Consider the following 19,220-nt stretch of genomic DNA (forward strand, 5'->3'; position numbering starts at 1 on the left):
AATTATTCATGCTCTAAGTACACCTCATTACACTCCTTCACATGAATACAACTACAGTTACTCTTATACCGATCCATCGTTCCTATTTATCTAACTTGGCACAGAAGATCCACAACAACAACAACAACAGAGTAACAAAAGAGAAAGAAGGAAAAGGGCAGATTTAGGGAATGGGAGGAGGGAGAAATAAAAGAAGAGAAGAAGAAACAGAGGCCAGAGAGGGAGGGAAACTTGGGGAGGAGAAAAAGTTCAACACTGTTTGTTTACGGTTTGTAACCCCAAGAGAAAATAGCATGACTCAAAGTGATGGGAGGGCAGCAGCGTTGGCATCATTAAACTGAAAACCAGGCAATAATAAAAACCCACTGGGCGTTGTATGTGTGCTTTTGTGTGAACACACACTACTCTATCCGCAGGGCTGTTTCTAAGAAGAAATGATACTGTATGCTGTACAGACTCAAACAGATTGCTTATCTTTAGTGTTATCTTTGAAATAGTTCATTTAAATCCCCTTGGATATCAGACTTGGATTGTTCATGGTTTGTTCAACACTGAAGAAAGAGGAAACAAGTGTGTGCTATGCAGAGATGGGAATGTTGATTCCAAACATGATGATGTGCTGCTAGTTTCCACCAGCCTAATCCCACAAGAATGAGACTACTGTCTGCAGTAAAACTGTTCACACACAAATGCCCAAAGGTGTCTCAATTGAGAAGAAAAATGATTGATCTATTGTTTACTGATTGAAAAAGATGGTAAATACAGAGATCAGTGGCCAAACATTAGTTTACTTTCTACTAGTGATTGAATGATGTATATTTTGGTCATCCACCAAAGAAGAAAAAGAGTCAAAAACATGTCTGAATATTCTACTTACAGAAACAAAAAAACACCCCTTCAATTGTTATCACTGGACCATTTCACAAAATAATATTCAAACAGTTAATGATGAAAAACGGAATAGGCTGAAGCCCAAGGCTTATTTATGCCTATCCAAGTGTAACATTTCTAAAACAAAGGCGGATTTGAAGTGCAGGTCAAATGTTCAGCTATTGGCTGCTTTGTTTTCCTCATGCATTGAACCCCTGCCATCTGGTCAGCAATACAGGATAATATAAAACTCGGACTAACAGTGTTTGGAAGGAGCGGTAGCCTCCATTACCCCCTTCCTGCTGAAGACACACACTCTCCTAAAGATGCTTTGACGAAACAAGAGAAATACACTTTCTGCTCAAATAAGTGATATTTTCACTGTCGCTGCCCATCATTTAATTTAATCTTTTTATTATGACACACTTCATTGTTGTTCTTTCACTGTTTTATCTTGTTATAGCTTTTAGCCCTTCAGTAAAGCACTGCAATTCTGTAAGCCAAATACTCCCAGTGTTTATTCCTGTGTATTTATGTCTAACCCAAAACTAGTCATGTATTCAACCTCCCAGCAGCCTTTTAGTTAACACAGAAACTAGGTATCTGTAGCTGGCCAATTCATGATTGTTTATTTTTGTCAAAGTAAATCAACTTGTTCGATGCATCATTCTCTTCTCCACCATTTATAATTTTTAGATGTTAATTAGCACAACAACAAACTTATTTATAACTGACCTAGTGAAGGATGTGGGTGAAGATTCAGGGGTCTAAAACTGGCTCAGGCTGAAAACACTGAAAGATTTTTCATTTGTCTGGAGCTAACACGAAGAAAGTGCAACAAGCTTTCAGGCTTACTTTTGTTTGCTGTGTAAGACAGAGTCTTAACCTCACTGTGGCTTTTTAACACAATATACAAGATGGAAGGGTGTATGCACCACATTTCCATTTCACTAAATGCTTTGTTGCTGCTGAATGCACATCCTTATAAATCCACCAAAGGGTTTTGTGGCACATTTTCCTATTTGTCCACGTCTTTAAAAAAACAAAAATGACTTCAAAGACCACTGAACCTCAAAAATTGGTTCAGTGGTAAGTGCTGTCCCCTTACACCAATTGGTGTGGATCACGGATGGGTGGATGGAAAATGACTTCACTGTAAACATGAGACTTTAAGAGCCAAAGAGAGTCCAAGACCATTGGCTTTTCTTTGCCTTAATGGTTATCTGGTTTCATATTATGGACCAGAAGCAGTTTTAGGAACAGTGAACATTAAAAAAGTATGACTGAGTTGGTGGCGCTGGTGGCGCAGTGGTTAGTGCACGTGCCCCATGTATGGAGGCTGTAGTCCTCAACGCGGGCGGCCGGGTTCGAATCCAGCCTGTGGCTCCTTTCCCGCATGTCATTCCCCACTCTCTCTCCCTGATTTCCACCTCTATCCACTGTCCTTTCTCTCAATTAAAGGCACAAAAAGCCCAAAAATAAATCTTAAAAAATGATATTTTGTGTATTGAGATTTTGGTCCTGGTGACATGAAAAAGTCTTGAAAACCCACACGCTTACGCTAATAAAGTGGAGAGCAAACCTGAGGAAGCCACTATACTGAAAGCATTGGTCACTCCAATGTTTAATATGCATAAAACTTTCAAGTCAATCTGAACAATCCCGGTGTGTGCTGGATTGCTCAGATCGTGAAAGATCATTCCTTTATCATTTATGGGAAACAAACCTCTTACCATCATCTCTTAAATCCGATTGTGTTGAATAAATGCCTTCTTAAAAAGAGAAATCTAGTTCCAAGAAAAAACTAAAGATCCCCAATCCTTTAACTAATTCAGTTTCTCGGACTCAACAGTGCTTTAATTTACTGAGGATGTACTTAATTATAGCTGATGGGCTTCCCCCTGTGGGCCATGAGAAAAGCTCTTATATAGTTAATGGGAAAGGACAGCGTGCTATGAGGAGGCTTTGTGAGCGGCTGTGAATGTTCTTGAGCCAAACAAGACGAGGCTCTGTGTGACTTGTTCCCAAGCGGCTGTGATACTAATTAACTGAAAGGATGATTTGTACGACACAGCTATTCATGTCTTGAAGCAGGCTGGGTGGGAAACACGGTTCTGAATATACAAACACACATGCATGCTCATAAATGACAAAAAATTATTGATGTTAAATTTGAATCTTTTAGTTGTGTTTCAGAGATAGGCTAAGTGTCATCTCAGTGACACAGAAGCACAGCAGTCCTCTGACCTTGACTTGGTTTCTGGCTGAAGTTCTGCTGCATAACTCTCTGTCTACTTGCCTTCAGTCCTGACACACCAGACTGCTCTCATATTCTGCCTTTTCCCCCTCCCTGCAGACCTGCTGGTGTTTTACTGAGCCCATTGCACAAATACTGCAATATCCACTGGTCGTAGCCTGATGTTAAACAACAAGAAAAATCATACCTATCCATCGAATATAGATTTGTATGTGCATATAAACTATTCAGATAAACAATGTCGAATTGGTTTGCCTCTAGTGTGGCTAATAGTGTAGCTAATGTAAGCAATGGTAGCACTAACAGCCTTTCGGTCCTCATTGAAGGTTAACGTCCACATCACTGTGATGAATAAAGTTACGCATTTCTCCTGACGAGTGGTTATATGCCAGTTTATCTGCGCTGCTTTTACAGAGGCCGTCCGTCCACTCTGCTGGTTTACATCTAGGCATTAGAGCTAGGAGAGAAGGTCCATTGACCGGAGCTACAGCCCTGGCAGCTTAGACACAAGATTTAACCAGCATTGTGAGCCAACATGAATAAAAAATAAAAAATATAATATTGTTCAACCAACTAGATATTCTAGTTCTGACTAGAGTTGCTGAAAATGTTTAATTGTTAAGTGGAATAAATGCACACATCCCTAATATCAACTTTGTTTTTGCATATTTAAACAAAAGCTGACAGCATATCACAACAGTCATTGTGTAAAAATGGCAATTGCCTCAGACTAAAACTAGCAGAGTACAAACTGCCATTGGCCTGGAGTTCTTGAAAATGAGATGTGGTCAGGCTCAATGTTGATGCACTATTATCTCAGGCAATTTGACCATTGACCAATAACAAACTGGTGTCAAGGACAAAATGGCCAATTTGCTGCCATTTAAAAAAGGACAATTTTACTTACATAGTAGATACAACCACATAGGGATGCGACTCTTGATGAATTGTACAGCTTTAGGTATTTTGAGGTTTTGTGGTTACTTTGGTAAAGTCATGTTGCTTCTGTAAATGGTATACTCCGCAACCTTTCCAAAATGTCAAATGCAAATCTGATTTCTTTCAAAATGTCAAAATGCAAATCTGATTTCTTAGCAGAATAAAATTCACTTCCTCAATATGGCAGATCCACCATAAAGGTTAAAGGACTTAATTCAACGCCTTTCAGGACCTCAGGTAAGAGCGGATTTCATTGGATGCATCACTAGATATCTGACATTGGTCAGTGGGCCGAGAATGATCTACATGCAAGTAATCCTCCTAATCTTTCAAAGACCTCTGGATAGAGATCACTTCAAATAACTATTATCTTACATGATAACCTTTAATGTTCTAAACCAATGGGATATGTGCTCATTGTACTCCCTTATTCTCATTTTTGTGTCAGACTCATTTCAGTTCAACTGCTTAAATATTAAAGAGGATTTTTTTAAGTCTGATGAGGCAGGTTAGAAGAAGTAGGGCACACCTGAAATAGATCCACCAGGTGTGAAGGGACAAAGAGGAGTAGAGGAGAAAGTGGGGAAAAGAAAGAGACATTGTAACAGCTTACAGCTCAGTCAGTGGGGGATGTGGGTGCTGTTGGGGGGATAAAAGAAGATTTCCATCCTGCTCTTTAAATATCTATGTATAATTACTAATAATGAGTTCTTTAATTACTGAACAAATCGATTTAAACAAATTGCACATTTTGTCCAGCATTAGGTGTAAATTTAACTCCAAGTTTTGCTAAACCCAAATGTGATATTGCACTCTACAACCTTATGTTAAAATGTGTTTTTAGTATTCTCTTAGATTGTTCTTATTCATATGGAAAAACTGGTGTCAATATCAATATTTGCTGAGACCAGGCTTAAATAAGCATGTGATCAGTAGTAGTGTGTCGTTTAGGGCAAACATACACATGCACTTCAGTGGTCAAATTTGCTGTCTGAATACATTTTGTTTCTTGGTCAGATAGTTCCATATCTAAAGGTAACTTTTCCTACTTTAGACTATTGTTGTCATTGGCAGGATTTTTTTTGAAACAATATTGATTATTATCTATTATTCCTGAGTCATCTTAAAAGAGGGCGAAAACAAGCGCTTCCTGTGTGTACCTAACGAGCAGCAGGTGACCAGAAGATTGGCTGCAAAGCAATGAAACCTCAGTGACACATAATTAGGCTATAATTACATGAATAAGTATATCTGGCAGTTAAAGCTTGAGCATAAAAGCTTGATCGATGTAGCCATTACAGGCATCTGTTGTATAATTGCCATCATTATCATACAAAGTCTCGTTTTTAGGCAAAATCCGGACACTTACCCAGAAATTGTTCTGAAAGAAGGCCATCTTCACACAGAAGTTCACAGCAATCTGGAAAGAAAAGGACAAAAAGAAGAAACAACATTAGAGAAGAAGAGGGTGATACTTCTTTTTTAATCTGCCTGACCTCATTTTATTCCCCTCATCATAGCCTGACTGCTTTCTAAATAGACCTAGAGGATGATGCTATTGGTTCCTTGTTATAATTTGTAAAACGTTCAGCCTATCTCTGCCCTTAGACAATCAAATGTTGTATTGAAGTCTCTGCAAATTGCAAAGTAAAGAAACCTTCAAAAAGTCCTGACTTTAAAGCAGCTCCTCTTGAGACACCTTCAGTGTAGGAAGGGAGCTCCTGAGGGAGAACAGAGTAGAGCTTAAAAAAAGACTTCAAAGGATTGACTCAGAGGATGGAGGGGGCAGAGGAAGGAAGCCCAGATGAGGAGTGACAGGAGAGATGGGGGAGGACAGTGAGGGGAGATAAATCGATGGAGGGAACCAGCCGAGCTACAGAGGAAACCACCAAGGAGAGGATCACAACTTGTGAAACTAGAAGCTGTGGAGTTCGGCTCTGATTGGCTGAGCAGTCTATGTCCCAAGCTGTTGTTGAATAGCTCCATTTGTAACCTTTTTTTTTTTTGTATCTGCAACTAAATACCACAGATGCTAGTGAGCAGAGCAGCATAATTGATTCAGCTATACCTACAGCTTATTGGTGAAAAATATATTTGGGGGGGATTTCATTTGGATTCAGAAGAGACATGTAGCAAACACAGGTATTTTTAAAACATGAAGAACAACAGAGCGGCATAAAAAGAAAAGGTATTCAGGGTGTAGAGTGGAACTGATAGAGGCTCCAGTCTCCCAATTAAAAATGAGTGTTTCATAACAACAAAATGTTACAGAATGTTGCTTTAAACTATCGAAGTCTAACTCTAACCTTCAAAATCACAAAGATAAAACCACAAAGTAAGGGTTAGGGTCACCTTAACTTTTAAAGTTAGTGTTGCTTCAGGCAGTGAGTTTATGGATGAGGAGCTTTTTAATTTACTAATGTCAGGAGGGAATAAACACTGCTGAGTATGCACCCTCTGACCCCCCACACACACACACACACACACACACTCACTCACGCACACACACACACACACACACACACACACTCACTCACTCACTCACGCCAACACATGTAAAGCAATGGAATCTGGTCCTGCCCAAAAATGGTCTCCCCAGGGCTGCCCTTGTGTGTGTGTATGTGTGTGTGTGTGTGTGTGCGTGCTGACAACAGCCCTTTCTCTGTATTGGCACTGACACAGCTCAGGCAGGTGACCTGGCATGCAGCAGCATCAACCCACCGAGAAAGAAACAACACACAGACACAGCTCACACCTTGTTAATTAGCTCAGCAGTGGGACTGTGGGCCCCTGCAGACACGTTTCTGTTTGGCAGCTCAGGTTAGTCCTCCACAGAGGAGACAAAGATACAGAAAGATAGAAGTATTATCTTGATAACTTGTGACTTCCATTAAGTAATGTGGCAGGGGAACTAAAATTGGGCGTCTGTGGTTCATCTCTCAATCAAAAATTGCAGGTTCCATCGTCAGCTTCAACAGTGGAAGTGTCCTTGGGCAAGACACTGAACCCCAAAGTTATACCTGACGTCACTGTCACCGTGGTGAGAATTTGTGTTACTGTGATAAGTAGTGATGGACAGTTTGGCACATTGCAGACCCTGCCATCAATGTATGAATTTGACATGTAGCGTTAAAGTACTTTGAATTGTTAGAAAAACCGAAACATGCTATTTAAGTGCACTCTATTTATCGTTCAACAGTGATAAGCTTTTGTCCTTGTTTTCATCCTCGTGGTTTTTAACCAGCATGATCCAGAAACACAGAGACAGAGAGAGGTGTGCTCTGGGACCCCATGTGGATAGCAGCCATGGTGGGATGTATGGAAGTAGCTGACACCCAGCATTCTCCATCTGGTTCCTTCTAAACGTTCAGCTGAAATCAGCTCTGAGGCAAACAAGCAGCGAAGAAGTGGGACACACTGTGACCTTGGTTCCTCTTGCTCAAGATCATTTTTTATTCAGAAATTAAATGCCCCCGCAGATCTGGGTCTTGTTGTGTGTGTACTCATGCACATATTCAAAGTAAAAACCAATGAGTGGAAAACCCCCTCACCTCACTGGGGGTGAAGCTTTTAATATTAACCGCTGTGTCCACATGTCAGCTCACCCGAGAGAAGGCTGGCATGAAAATTTGCTTAAAAGACTACAGCCATGCTACTAGCTTTATGAGGCCATATTTATCAGTTTTGCATATCAATGACACAGATGACACAGATGCCCCAGTTTAACATGCCAGTATGATTATATTTGTTTATTAGAACCACATAAAAAGTACAGGTAAGTTTGATGGGAATGCCACAGGTCTTTAAAGAGCCAAACTGATATGCAAGCTCTGTAAGGCCTTTAATGGACAAGTAGTATCAGCTGACTCCTTTATATACAACATTTCACTCCAATCACAAATGTGAACCTCGTGTTGGTGGAGAGTCAGAGGATCACACAAGCTGGTAGGATTCATCCTAGAGATCAGAACATGTTTGCAAAAAGAAAAATTGGCAATCCATCCAATAGTTATTGGAAGCTTGATCCGACTTGGTTTAAGGTCTTCCTAGGTCTATCAATTCTTAAATCAACTCCAGTTGCCTTCCTTTGGATCAAGCTTCAAATTACCATGGCCTGGATGACTGAGAACCTACACAGACACCATCCTAAAGCTGTAGGCATATTGAAGGCAGTACAAAGGTTGCTGAAAACAGACCAACGTGCCATCCCAAGAACAGGGCAAGAATGTCAAGTTTCTCTGTTTTACTCTCTGCAGTTCAGAACCATACATACTATATTTTGAACCTTGTTTACTAGTTCATGCTTGAAGCTTGATTTACCCTTGTTTTTGGTAGATGATTGTATGACTGGTCAAAAACTCTCACAAACAAACAGAGAGCATGGTGAGATGTAGCAGCAGTAAAGTTAAATGGTTAATAATGTAAAAAAAAAATATTATGAAAACCATATCTTCCACAGGCAGACTTTGGGTCAGTTCAGGAGTCGAGGTAATCATTCTTATCAATGGAGACACACTAACCTCTACTCCTGCTCTCTGGCACCGCCTGACAACACACAGATGGCAGCCATGAAAAATGAGACCAAAGTAAAGGGGGGTGTCATACACTGAGAAAAACTATTCACAGCCCATTTAATTCCTGCAGGAAATTAATGGTGCATCCTCCACACCCATACTAAGCATTTCTGTTTTTATTTCCCTTTTCTAACTCTATTTGTGTGTGAGATAGAGAGAGCTGCTAGCAGATGTCTCTCAGACAGATGTGATGGAGGGTAGGTCTCCACAAACTCCGGTCCCTTCCCCACCTCCACCTGCTCTGTCTCTCCTTTTGGTGAGAGAGGAGATGAGAGAGGTTGATCAAAAATTACCCCCTATGTCGGTCCTAACACTGCTGGTGAAATTGCCTGGAAACAGCCTTCTACTTGGGCTCAAACAGCAAAAAAATATAAATGGATCTGGGTTAAATGAAATGACACAGCCGAGTGTAGAATAAAGATGCTTCAGTAACCTCTGAACAGGCACATTTGTTATACGCTCAGGGAGCAAAGCTGGAGGGAGATGGGAAATGGCATGAAGAAAAATAAAGGACAGGCAGCAGTGAGAAACAGAGGAGGTGATTGGTAAGACTGCAAACAAGACCAGACATGTTGCAGAATTAGACCAGTAAACATATACGCCTCCAAACAGGTGAAGGACAAGTTGGACAAATGAGGCATAAGGATAGAGAAAAGTGGCTGCTGCATAAACAAGATGGATGATTGAAGAGAATTATGTTACAGTTTGTGTTTTACATGCTAAAGATGTTCATCTTTACTAGGGATGCTCCTTACATCCTTACGTACTGACCCATATTAGTGTTATGAATTGTTGCTGTATAACAAAGATTGATTGATTGAGTCTAGTCTGTACTTTGGCACCGTGTTGCTTTCAGCCAAATGTCATCATCATCAAAAATGTTGCAGGTAGGGGCGCTGGTGGTGCAGTGGTTAGTGCGCGCGCCCCTTGTATGGAGGCTGTCGTCTCAAGCGGGCGGCCCGGGTTCACATCCCACCTGTGGCCTCTTGTGTATTATCTGTACCATATTCAAATGAAATCTAGCCAATTGTTGTTGAATTTTTTATTTATAAGTCATCCATTTGATTTTATGAAGATTAAGAGTCATTCCCCCTAAGGCTCAAAGCTGACCTGATTGACTGACCCTGACTGACTCCAGCACAGCGACCGCCATCGATGGGCTTCCAAAGTCTCCTGAAGTAACAAATGGGTGACGTCACTCTGGCTTCGTCAACTATTATTTACAGTCTATGCTGGCAACCTGGTTTTTTTTTTTTAATACATTCACTATCTGTGGAAGCATCAATATTTGTAAACTTTTTCCTGGCAATTTTCTAAGAGCTGTTGAGATTTTTCAGTCTGATTCAAAGTGCTTAAAAACAAGCTTGACATTTCTTTGTTTTAAAAAGCCAAACATTTCTTTGCTCCAGTTTCTGAATTATGAAGATTTGAATTGATTATCTTTTACGCATTTCTGGGTTTGGACTACTGGTCCAACAAAACAACAATACTTGAAGACATTACACTGAGGACTTTGACTGTGAGGGGGAATTTTTCACTATCTAAGTCAATCATTCAAAATAATAATCAATGGGTTAATCAGTAAAGAAAATAATCACTTGTTGAAGCCCTAAGGCCTATCCATGTTTTTAAAAAAAAACATCTTCAAAGTCATTTCTTTTTGAAGGCCCAGCACTGCAGTCAGTCTTTTTCTTATTGTAAGTGAAAGGTAGGATGAGGACAAACAGACTGGAGCATCACAGAGAAGTCTGCTGCACTGCAGATCGACTCGTCTGTCCTTCAGTATTAGTTTTAAACCTGATTTGCCGGAGCGTGGAGGAGAGATCATTTTGTGTCAGGCCTAATTTCCCCTTCAACACCACAGAGAGACTTCTGCACCCCTCTGCTACGTCCACCAGCCTGAGATGACTCACTGCTGAGCCTGTTATTAGAGCAAGACTTTACAGAGTTTTTTCAAGGGAAAAAAACAGACTTTTAAAGAAAAAGCATCACCATGACTGGCTTATTCTTTCAACAAACACATTTGCCTGTTTGTATCATTCCCATTGACAAACAAATCAATTCAAATAGTGGGAGAACCCTTCACCTTGGAGGGGCAACATGTATAAAGCGAGTCTGAGCCCAAAAATTGAACCTTCAAAGGGTTCTGAACTTTAAATGCATGTCACAGACCACAGTGGTAATACTGTATCCTGCAGTGATTAAAAATAGCAAAGGTATTTGTTTCAATACCATAAAAAAAAAAAAAAAACGAGCAGCAGCTCTTCTAGCCTTTGTGGTAGCGGTTTCATCAGGGACAGGAAAGTTAAGTCACAAATATTTTGGATCTTGTTCACATTGATTTCTAAAGCACCCATTAATAAAAAGGGAGTTCAAATGTATCTGACTGCTTGTCTTCATTGATGAAAAAGTAATATTAGAATAGAAAATTGAGGGCGCAGTCCATTGTGATATCCAATTGAATCGTTGACAGGATAATCGTAAAGAATCCATTTGTGAGATCAGTGAAGATGCAAAGCCCTATTGAGACCTCTCCTACCATGCAGTTTTTTTGGCTAGCGAAGTTACTTCAGGGTAAACTCTGGCTTTACAGTACTATGAAGGTAGTTCACAGGTGGTTTCCACCACTTCCATGAGCCCAATACCGCTCTGTTTACAATCAGATATGCAGCTGAAATATTACTTCTTATACTGTCAAGACATCACACACGAGAAAATTATTCATTTAAGGAAAGAAACAGGAATTCAATATTTGGATAAATTCTGCACTAATGATGTTAACTTGATAGGCTATCGGAAAGCTTCATTTGCATATTCACACTGTGATTGTTTGTTTTTCCTGCTGTTTTTGTTGCAGATGCGATACTTAACTCATGAGTATGTATTCAACTTCTTCATATTTTTTTATATCAGAATACTTTGCGCTGAGTTTGTTAATTATGAAGGTCTGCTGATGGCAGTCTGGTTACTGTATTTGATCATGTCTAACAGAGTTCTCTGCTGTGTGAGCACACTCATAGAAACTCTGGGTTTACTTATCGGGTTGAAAGCAGCTTCCGCCTTCCGCAAACCCTTTTCAGGATTAGTGAAGCCAGGTAACCGAAAGGTTAACCAGGTATGTTTAAGTCGTTTTGTAGTAAAGGCCTTTGGATTTAAAATGTGTTTGTTTTCGCATTAGAGCATTTTTTAAGTTATTGTTAAACAAAAGTTTTATTAATGTATCCATTTATCCAGGAAAAAAACAAGATAAGTCAATAAACGATGATACACACGATATATAGGTATCTGAAATGAAGATCACTTTATCTGCCTGTATCAAACTCTACTCACTGGATAAAAAATGTCCTCATGGTGAGTCATTGATGAAGACAAGATAATTGCTCTGCTACAATCATCCACAACAAATTCAGCATCCCCAAATTGTCAGTACAGCCCACAAATCCAGATGCTCCAACAAAATCACTACAACCAGAGCCTGCACTTTATGATGACACACTGAAACACACACTGAAACCAACAATCACATCACCGCCAACTTGATGATAGAATTGCAGCCTGCGTTCGATGACTACAGCAGCTCTGACACACTGCACAGAGCGCATCCTTTAAATCCATAAACAGGCTGCTTGGTGAACGTGTGCTTGAATCTCTGGTGACTGAAACAAAGCGAGCAAGGAAGACAGTGAGACAGCAAACACAATAAAAAGGAGGCAGTGAAAGACACAGAGAGAGGGAGACAAGCAGAGTGATAATCACAACCCCGGCTGTCAGTTCCCCATTGTCCTGGCCTGAATGTGCTTTTGTCACTGCGGCACAGTCCAGTCCAGTTTGTGACAACGTGCCAGGCGGGCATCACTTCTGAGCCCCGGCATGACCAGCCGAGTGGTAGAAAACAACCACACAACACACACCAAGGTCCATACACAGCTGGTGATGAACACACATGAAGTGCAGCTGCGATTGGAAAAAAACATCCATGTCTAACACTACAGTTTGTTGTATCTGAGGAGAGACTGAGGACGCATTTCCAGCTCTGATTAACATTTATGTTCAGTTCTCTGCAACCTATTTAGATGACTCATTTTCATTAAATATTCTCTCTTGATATTCGTTTTACATGTTAAAAGATATGTGAAATTTAATGTCGAACCATAAATATACTCTTTAAAAGTCTGTATATGTCTTTGAGTAAAATGCTTCTTTCCCTCCTTATTCCTTGTTGTTCCCAAAGTTCCCCTCTAGGGATCAATAAAGTATTATCTCTTATTCCTGTTGAAAAATGATCTCACCATATAAGGGTTAGGGTTAGGGTTACTGCCAGAAACTCTCCATGCAGCAATTTAGTCAACCAAACACAACAATTAGTGCAGCCACTAACAATTCCCTTGTTTTGTAAAAACTCCCAAATAATCTATTTAAATGATGTCAAACAGAGAGATGAAGATCATTCTTACTGTACATTAGAGAAGTTGAAGCAGGAAACTGTTCTGATATATGACTTCAATTATCAAGTGGTTTTCAAAACTGTTGCTGGTTCATTCTGCCTACTTGTCTGTTATCTCTTGTATATATTTTGAATAATTAAGGAAAAAACAAACAAGAAAAACTTGTATGGAACATTTTCCCTTATTGATTTATCTTTTATTATATACTTGGTTATATGAGTAATCATTTGGTCTGTATTAGAGTTGTTCCTTTACCGATACCCGTACCTTATATGTGCCGGACTAAAATACATTTTGGTTCAAGGCTAGTACAGTCTATGCACCCATCTGGTACCAAATATGACAAGGTCTAGTGCACAGGTTGGCCTTGCAGTTGGTTCGCATGCCCCATGTACATAGGCTGTTGTCCTCGAGGCAGGTGGCCCAGGTTCAAAGCTGACCTGTGGCTTTTCCTGCATGTCACTCCACACCCTCTCTCCCTCCAGTGTTTGACTCTATCCACTGTCCTATCTGGAGAAAGCCATAAAATAAATCTTAGTAATAATATAAATCTCAGTAATAAATCATAGAAGCTTGAACAGCAAATAGTGCTATGCTGCGACCATGGATGCTCGGTATATTGGCCTTCCACAGCGGTAAATGCTTCCAAGAGCAACAGATTCCTGTTTTTTAGGAGAAAACAGTAAACGAGAAAGAATATTGTTAGACAGAGCTAGTCTAATATCAGCAATATGCAAACTTGGCAACACAATCACACCAGTTAAACAGCAATTTGTACAGTATGCTAAGCTTCAGTTATACAGACTTATACTGTTTATTTTTAATGTAACTGGTATTATTAGCACTCAATATCCACAGCTAAATGTTTTCAAGATAAAAAAGTATGGTATTGGAACATCTTTAAATCCGTTTAAAGAAATAAACTAGTTGACTGATACAAATTGCCTGTTTGAGCGAAGCTTCCCAAAACCAAAAGATTTTAAATTTACAATGACTCAAAACAAACAAAAGAAACGAATCCTAACACTTGAGAAGCTGCAGATAGCCAATGTTTGACACTTTTGCTAGATAACTTTTTATACATTGTAGCAGATTGATTTTCTGTCGATTGATTAACAGACTGATAAATAAACAAATAAATAAGGGATTAAAAAAAAAACATTTTAAGACAAGCAACCTTATGCATCTTTATGTAGTCCAACTCTGAATTAATAAACTATTTTAGGCCTTTCATAATATTAAAGATTTCCCTCTTAGTGGCTGATTCCTATTTAACTCAGAGGTAATTAACTAATCTCAAATTGAAATCATGCTACTTTTAAGCAAATTATCAAAACAACTTTCTCTTTCAATCTTCTCTCCTTATCATGGTTGCCTTTGATCACAGCATTACATGAACCAGTAACCCAGAAATAGATCCAGTAACAGAGCCAAGGGGATGCCGCCTCCGGACCCTCCCATCTGCCATGAGGAGAACCTGGCTGGGCTCATTCACAACCTCAGGCACAGGTCGTTGCTCTACCCAGAAGACATTTTTACAAGATTTAACCTATTATTGTCAGCTGAACTTAGAGACGAGTAACCATACCTGCACCTGAATTTATGATTGAAGAAATATACGTCCCCTATATTGAAGGCTCTGAAATGAAAGTATAAAGAGTTCTGTTTGAGTATTCTTTAAATAAAAGGTGATAGTTTCCTGCCTCATATTTCATGCCTTTGGGTTCTGTCCCTCTTGGCAAAGAAGAGGGGAGGCCTGCAGCATTCTAGCCTACATATGACAGGCTACACATGTATTATTAATATTGTCATTGGCACAATTAAATGTGCTTTAGGAGAGCCAAAAGGATCACAATAAGTTGTAGTAAGAGGAACCTTACAGGTCAAGGAGAAAGAGAGACAAGTCATCAGGGAAGCTGGAGTCCGGCTGATCAACTATGCATGACTCCAGGCGTGTGCACATGAGCGTTCCTGCTTGTTTGAATATTTTGGAAAAAGGATGGTTCAGCAGGTTCTTCTCAGATAAAAGTGTCAGCTCGGCACAGACATCCATTCAAATGGAAATGCAAAGAGGGATCTCACATTATTTAACTGCCTCTTTCTTATCTCCTCACAGCTCCTCACAACCTTTATATCTGAAGTCTGAAGAGGTGAAAGTCAGGCCGAAAAACATCAGGCTTGAAAACATCAGGCTTTTCAATTTTGTGTCTAGTAATTGGTTATTTCCCGACTGTGACTGCGAGGAAGCAGCCAATCAACCAATTCTTGTCACCGAAGTGTCGGGCACTATTTTATACCACCTATGTTCTCAAATGGAGTGATTTCTGTGTATTCCTTTTAATGGTTTCTATCAGGGATGTGTGTATTTGGTGTATTAATTATTAGTATTTTGGCATTTGATGACGATCGAATGTTATGCTCAAACTGCAACACAGCTTTCCGCCCACTGGCTGGGCTGTAGCCATAGACTGGCCTGCTCTCCTCACTCTACTATCCGGGTGTAAACAAGCACAGTGAGCGAATAGCATATCGTAGTAGCCGCGCTGTTTGGCAGTATTTCTATCTAGAAAATAAAAATGAATAAATGTGTAAAATGTAGGCTGTGTCAAGTAAAACTATCAACCAGAGCAAATAACAATCTATTTGAAACTACCACCTTTTGTCTATGATTATCATCGGTTTTACCTTTAATAAAATTCCAAATGAAGCCCACTCTGACCAATACAAGCAGTACATGTGATCACTGGGATCTAAAAATAAACAAGCTTTACAATGGATGTAAAGTGTTTTTACAGACTGTCTAACTCCCCTCCACATTAAAACTGTTCAACCAGCGCCTAAGCTCTTCACTGGGAATCCTCTCAACATGTCAGTGTGTTATCATGCAATCTGTTACCATGCAGTATTTTCATCATTTTTGGTGAAGTGACAATGTTAGCTTCTAGCCCTCAGCTTACCCACTCAGCCCTATACTATCATAGTTTATAGTAAAGCTCCCCCTCCCTTTAATACATCTTCTATCTCTCCATCCCATTCAACCCTCACTTTCTGAGCATCTCAACTGGGAAAAAAGCTTGATCTCACGTTGAACCCAAGGCACCAGGAGTGTACTTTGATAGTGAAACAGCAAGCAGTCCTCAGCTCCTTCCTCCTGCGTGTTGCTCTCACATTCAGAGAGAGAACACATACTGACAGACAGACAGACAGACAGACTGCTGCAGTATAAAGACACTGTGGGTTATGAGAAATTTAGCATACATCAGGCAGATAAAAGGGGAATTCCAGTTGGTTTGCAACCAAATGGTGGTTGCCTTGCACCTGCTAAAAGTGATACAATCGAGCAGACTGCCAACCGGAGAAGCCCTGAACTCACCAGATGACAATCCCTATTGAGATTTAAAAATATGATTTAACAAGTCTAATGTTAATAATAAAACAATATGGATTTAGAGTCCTGGTTGAAAATTGGTTGACAATCTGTATATTATTAAAGGTTATTGTTTTGTAATTGATAGCGTAGTGTGACAGGAAATGATGAATATAAAAGGGAGGTTGGCATGCAGCACAGTTCTCTAGTTGAATTCAAATCAGCTTTGTTGTGGTTTTAGACCACGAACAGCCTACTATGCGTCATCTTAATATAAAAAAATGTGAAGCCCATTTTCATAGTTGATCAAGTTTGTTTCATGTGTTCAGATATAACACTGCATGATATTGTAGCTTATTTATAGAATTTTCAATTTAAGAAACTCAAGGAGGATACTTCAATCAAATCAACACAGCATCACACTGAATTATCATACTAATGCCAACTTGTTCAAACTTTTATCAGCCCTGAGAAGAAGGTTATTTGCAAAAACTGGGTGGCTCAATGTCGGGTACGTAATCCAACAGAGGCAAAACATGGCTGCCATACCTGTGTCAAAGAATTCACTTATATCTACAGACCAGTTAATATTTGCATGAACAGCTGGCTCTCCATCTAACCCAGAAACCAAATATGGGTCTTTGATAAGCAGTAAAAACCAGAACAGGTTGTATATCACTTTTGGGGCCTGTTGAGAGGGGGTGGCTGTCATGAATAACTGATGATATCAGAAATGATCTCAGCCTAAGATGTATCTGCATCATATAGTCATTTTCTAGGTTTACTGATAAGTGTCAATATATCACATTGAAGACATACTAAAACTATATAGCAGCGAGAACAATTCTATTCTTTGGTGATCATTTTCTCCAATAATCAACAAGATTGTGTCTGTTAAATGTCAGATAACAGTGACAAATGTCAGTCAGGGTTTCCCACAGCCAGAGAAGACGTAATCAAATGTGTTCTGTTATCTACAACCACGACCCTACCACATTCAGTTAACCCTCATTGAGGAGTGAACAAACATATATCATTCACATTTAGGAAGCTGAAATCAAAGAATTCTGACCTTTTTTTTTGGCTTAAAAGATTCAAACACATAAATCAGTTATCAGATCACACAATACAGTTTAGGTTATCAACTTATCAATGTATGGATTCTCCAACAGCTCCAAAAGTTATTTAGTGCTCATGAAAAGACTGGAAAGTTTCTGTCAAGTTTTTGGTCCAATGATATCTTCAACACAATTATTTTAAAAAACCACCCTGAGATGTTGATGTTCAACTGGTAGACTCTTTAAACTCTGAAGTACTAATGTGAAAACACCAGCTTCAATGAAAATCCTGCAGGGCTCAAGTAGTTAGTTTCACATGATTGCACAAACTCACCTGCTAATAAACTGCAAAAGACATTAACATGATTTATTATACAGGTGAAATGAAGTGGTATCCATTTAAACCCCCCAGACAGAAACCTAACATATCAGCTCTAAAACAGTTAGCATCAGATGACTGACTGTATGAATGTATGTCAGTGGGACTAATATCAAAACCCTGCCCCACCTCAGCAGAAGAAGCACATCTTGATTCCTCAAGAAACATGTCGTGGTTTGCTTAAATTAACATTCCCCATTAAAGTTTAAACTCTGCATTAACATATCATAGTTCATTTATTTTATAGGTTTTTCTAATAAAGTGTTAGCTTAATTTTTTCTCCGTTCATATGCCACAGCAGCGTGTGCCACTACTGCTGCCAGTTTTAATTCAACAATGTCACTGCCACCATGCACAACCAACTCGGTATTCTTAATAGCCTAGCTTTAGCGCTGTCTTATGAGGCACCTTCTGAAATGAAGTCGTGGGAAATAATGGAGCGAAACGAGAAGATTAATTAATTACCTGTTACAGACTTTTCCCAACAACGTTTATATTACATTTCCCATCCTTTCGGCTCCCTCTGTCCGACACCAGTGTGCACTCTGAGCGGTTTGACTGTTGTAGTAGAAATTCACCAGACAGTTTTCAGTGTGCGCGCAAACTCCCGCCCAGCTCGACGCTGATTGGCTACTCCACCAGTCAGTCAAAGAGAAACGTGGAGTAGGCATAGCAACCGTAAGAAGGTGGGTCTTACAGAGTATACCAGAAGCCTATTGGATATTTTTTTTTCACCTACTAAATACAGACCTAGAAACAAAATTAAAAAGAGCTAAAAGACGTGATTTCTCTATCTTCTTTTTTCTGTAATAACATCAAACAAAGGTGAAGGAAAGTTCAGTCATTAACCACTTGAGTGTAGCAGACTGCTCCCCCATTTAACGCATTAATGCCTGAAAGAAGGCTATCACATGTAGCCTACCGTCTGTTTCCGCTCCTCAAGCTGCTGAATGATGAATATTGCGTTTTAAAATGATAATCTTGTCACTTACAAATAAGCCCACATACTTAGAGCTATAGGCCTATATCAATGCAAACACAGTCATGTGCATTATTCATACAGAAACATATGTATACAACTGAAGGTAGTTATATTTGCTTTGTTGATTTTGTCTTGACACTATACTAAACATGTATTGCAATCTTTCTATAGGCTAATGCCTATCTGTGCTGCACATTAAAATAAACAAACAAATTAATAAACAATTACTTTTTTTTGATAGTCAAGACTCCATTCTTCATGGATGCACTGTTCCATCAGATTGAGCTAGACGGTTTGTCACCCTGTGTATTTCCCATTTAAAGTGCCAGGTTGTAGTATATTCAGAATG

The 19,220-nt window shown here is 39.5% G+C and overlaps 1 protein-coding gene across 2 annotated transcripts in view; it reads right to left on the reverse strand.

The window, feature by feature from the left end:
• fcho1 (FCH and mu domain containing endocytic adaptor 1) overlaps nt 1–18,492 on the reverse strand; it is a 53,543-nt gene extending 35,051 nt beyond the window's left edge. Inside the window, exons 1-2 of one of the 2 annotated variants that reach the window (XM_061034172.1) lie at nt 18,355–18,492; nt 5,436–5,486 (exon numbers count right to left, since the gene is read on the reverse strand). In XM_061034172.1, the coding sequence (XP_060890155.1) occupies nt 5,436–5,462 (27 nt within the window). In that variant the 5' untranslated portion in view covers nt 5,463–5,486; nt 18,355–18,492. Of the gene's footprint in view, nt 1–5,435; nt 5,487–8,586; nt 8,604–18,354 lie in introns of those variants that run through there. The other variant, XM_061034173.1, reaches the window with a different exon arrangement.
• Nucleotides 18,493–19,220: the final 728 nt, after the last annotated feature.

The sequence above is a fragment of the Labrus mixtus genome, chromosome 3 (genome assembly GCF_963584025.1).
Source record: "Labrus mixtus chromosome 3, fLabMix1.1, whole genome shotgun sequence".
NCBI classification, from domain to species: Eukaryota; Metazoa; Chordata; class Actinopteri; order Labriformes; family Labridae; genus Labrus; species Labrus mixtus.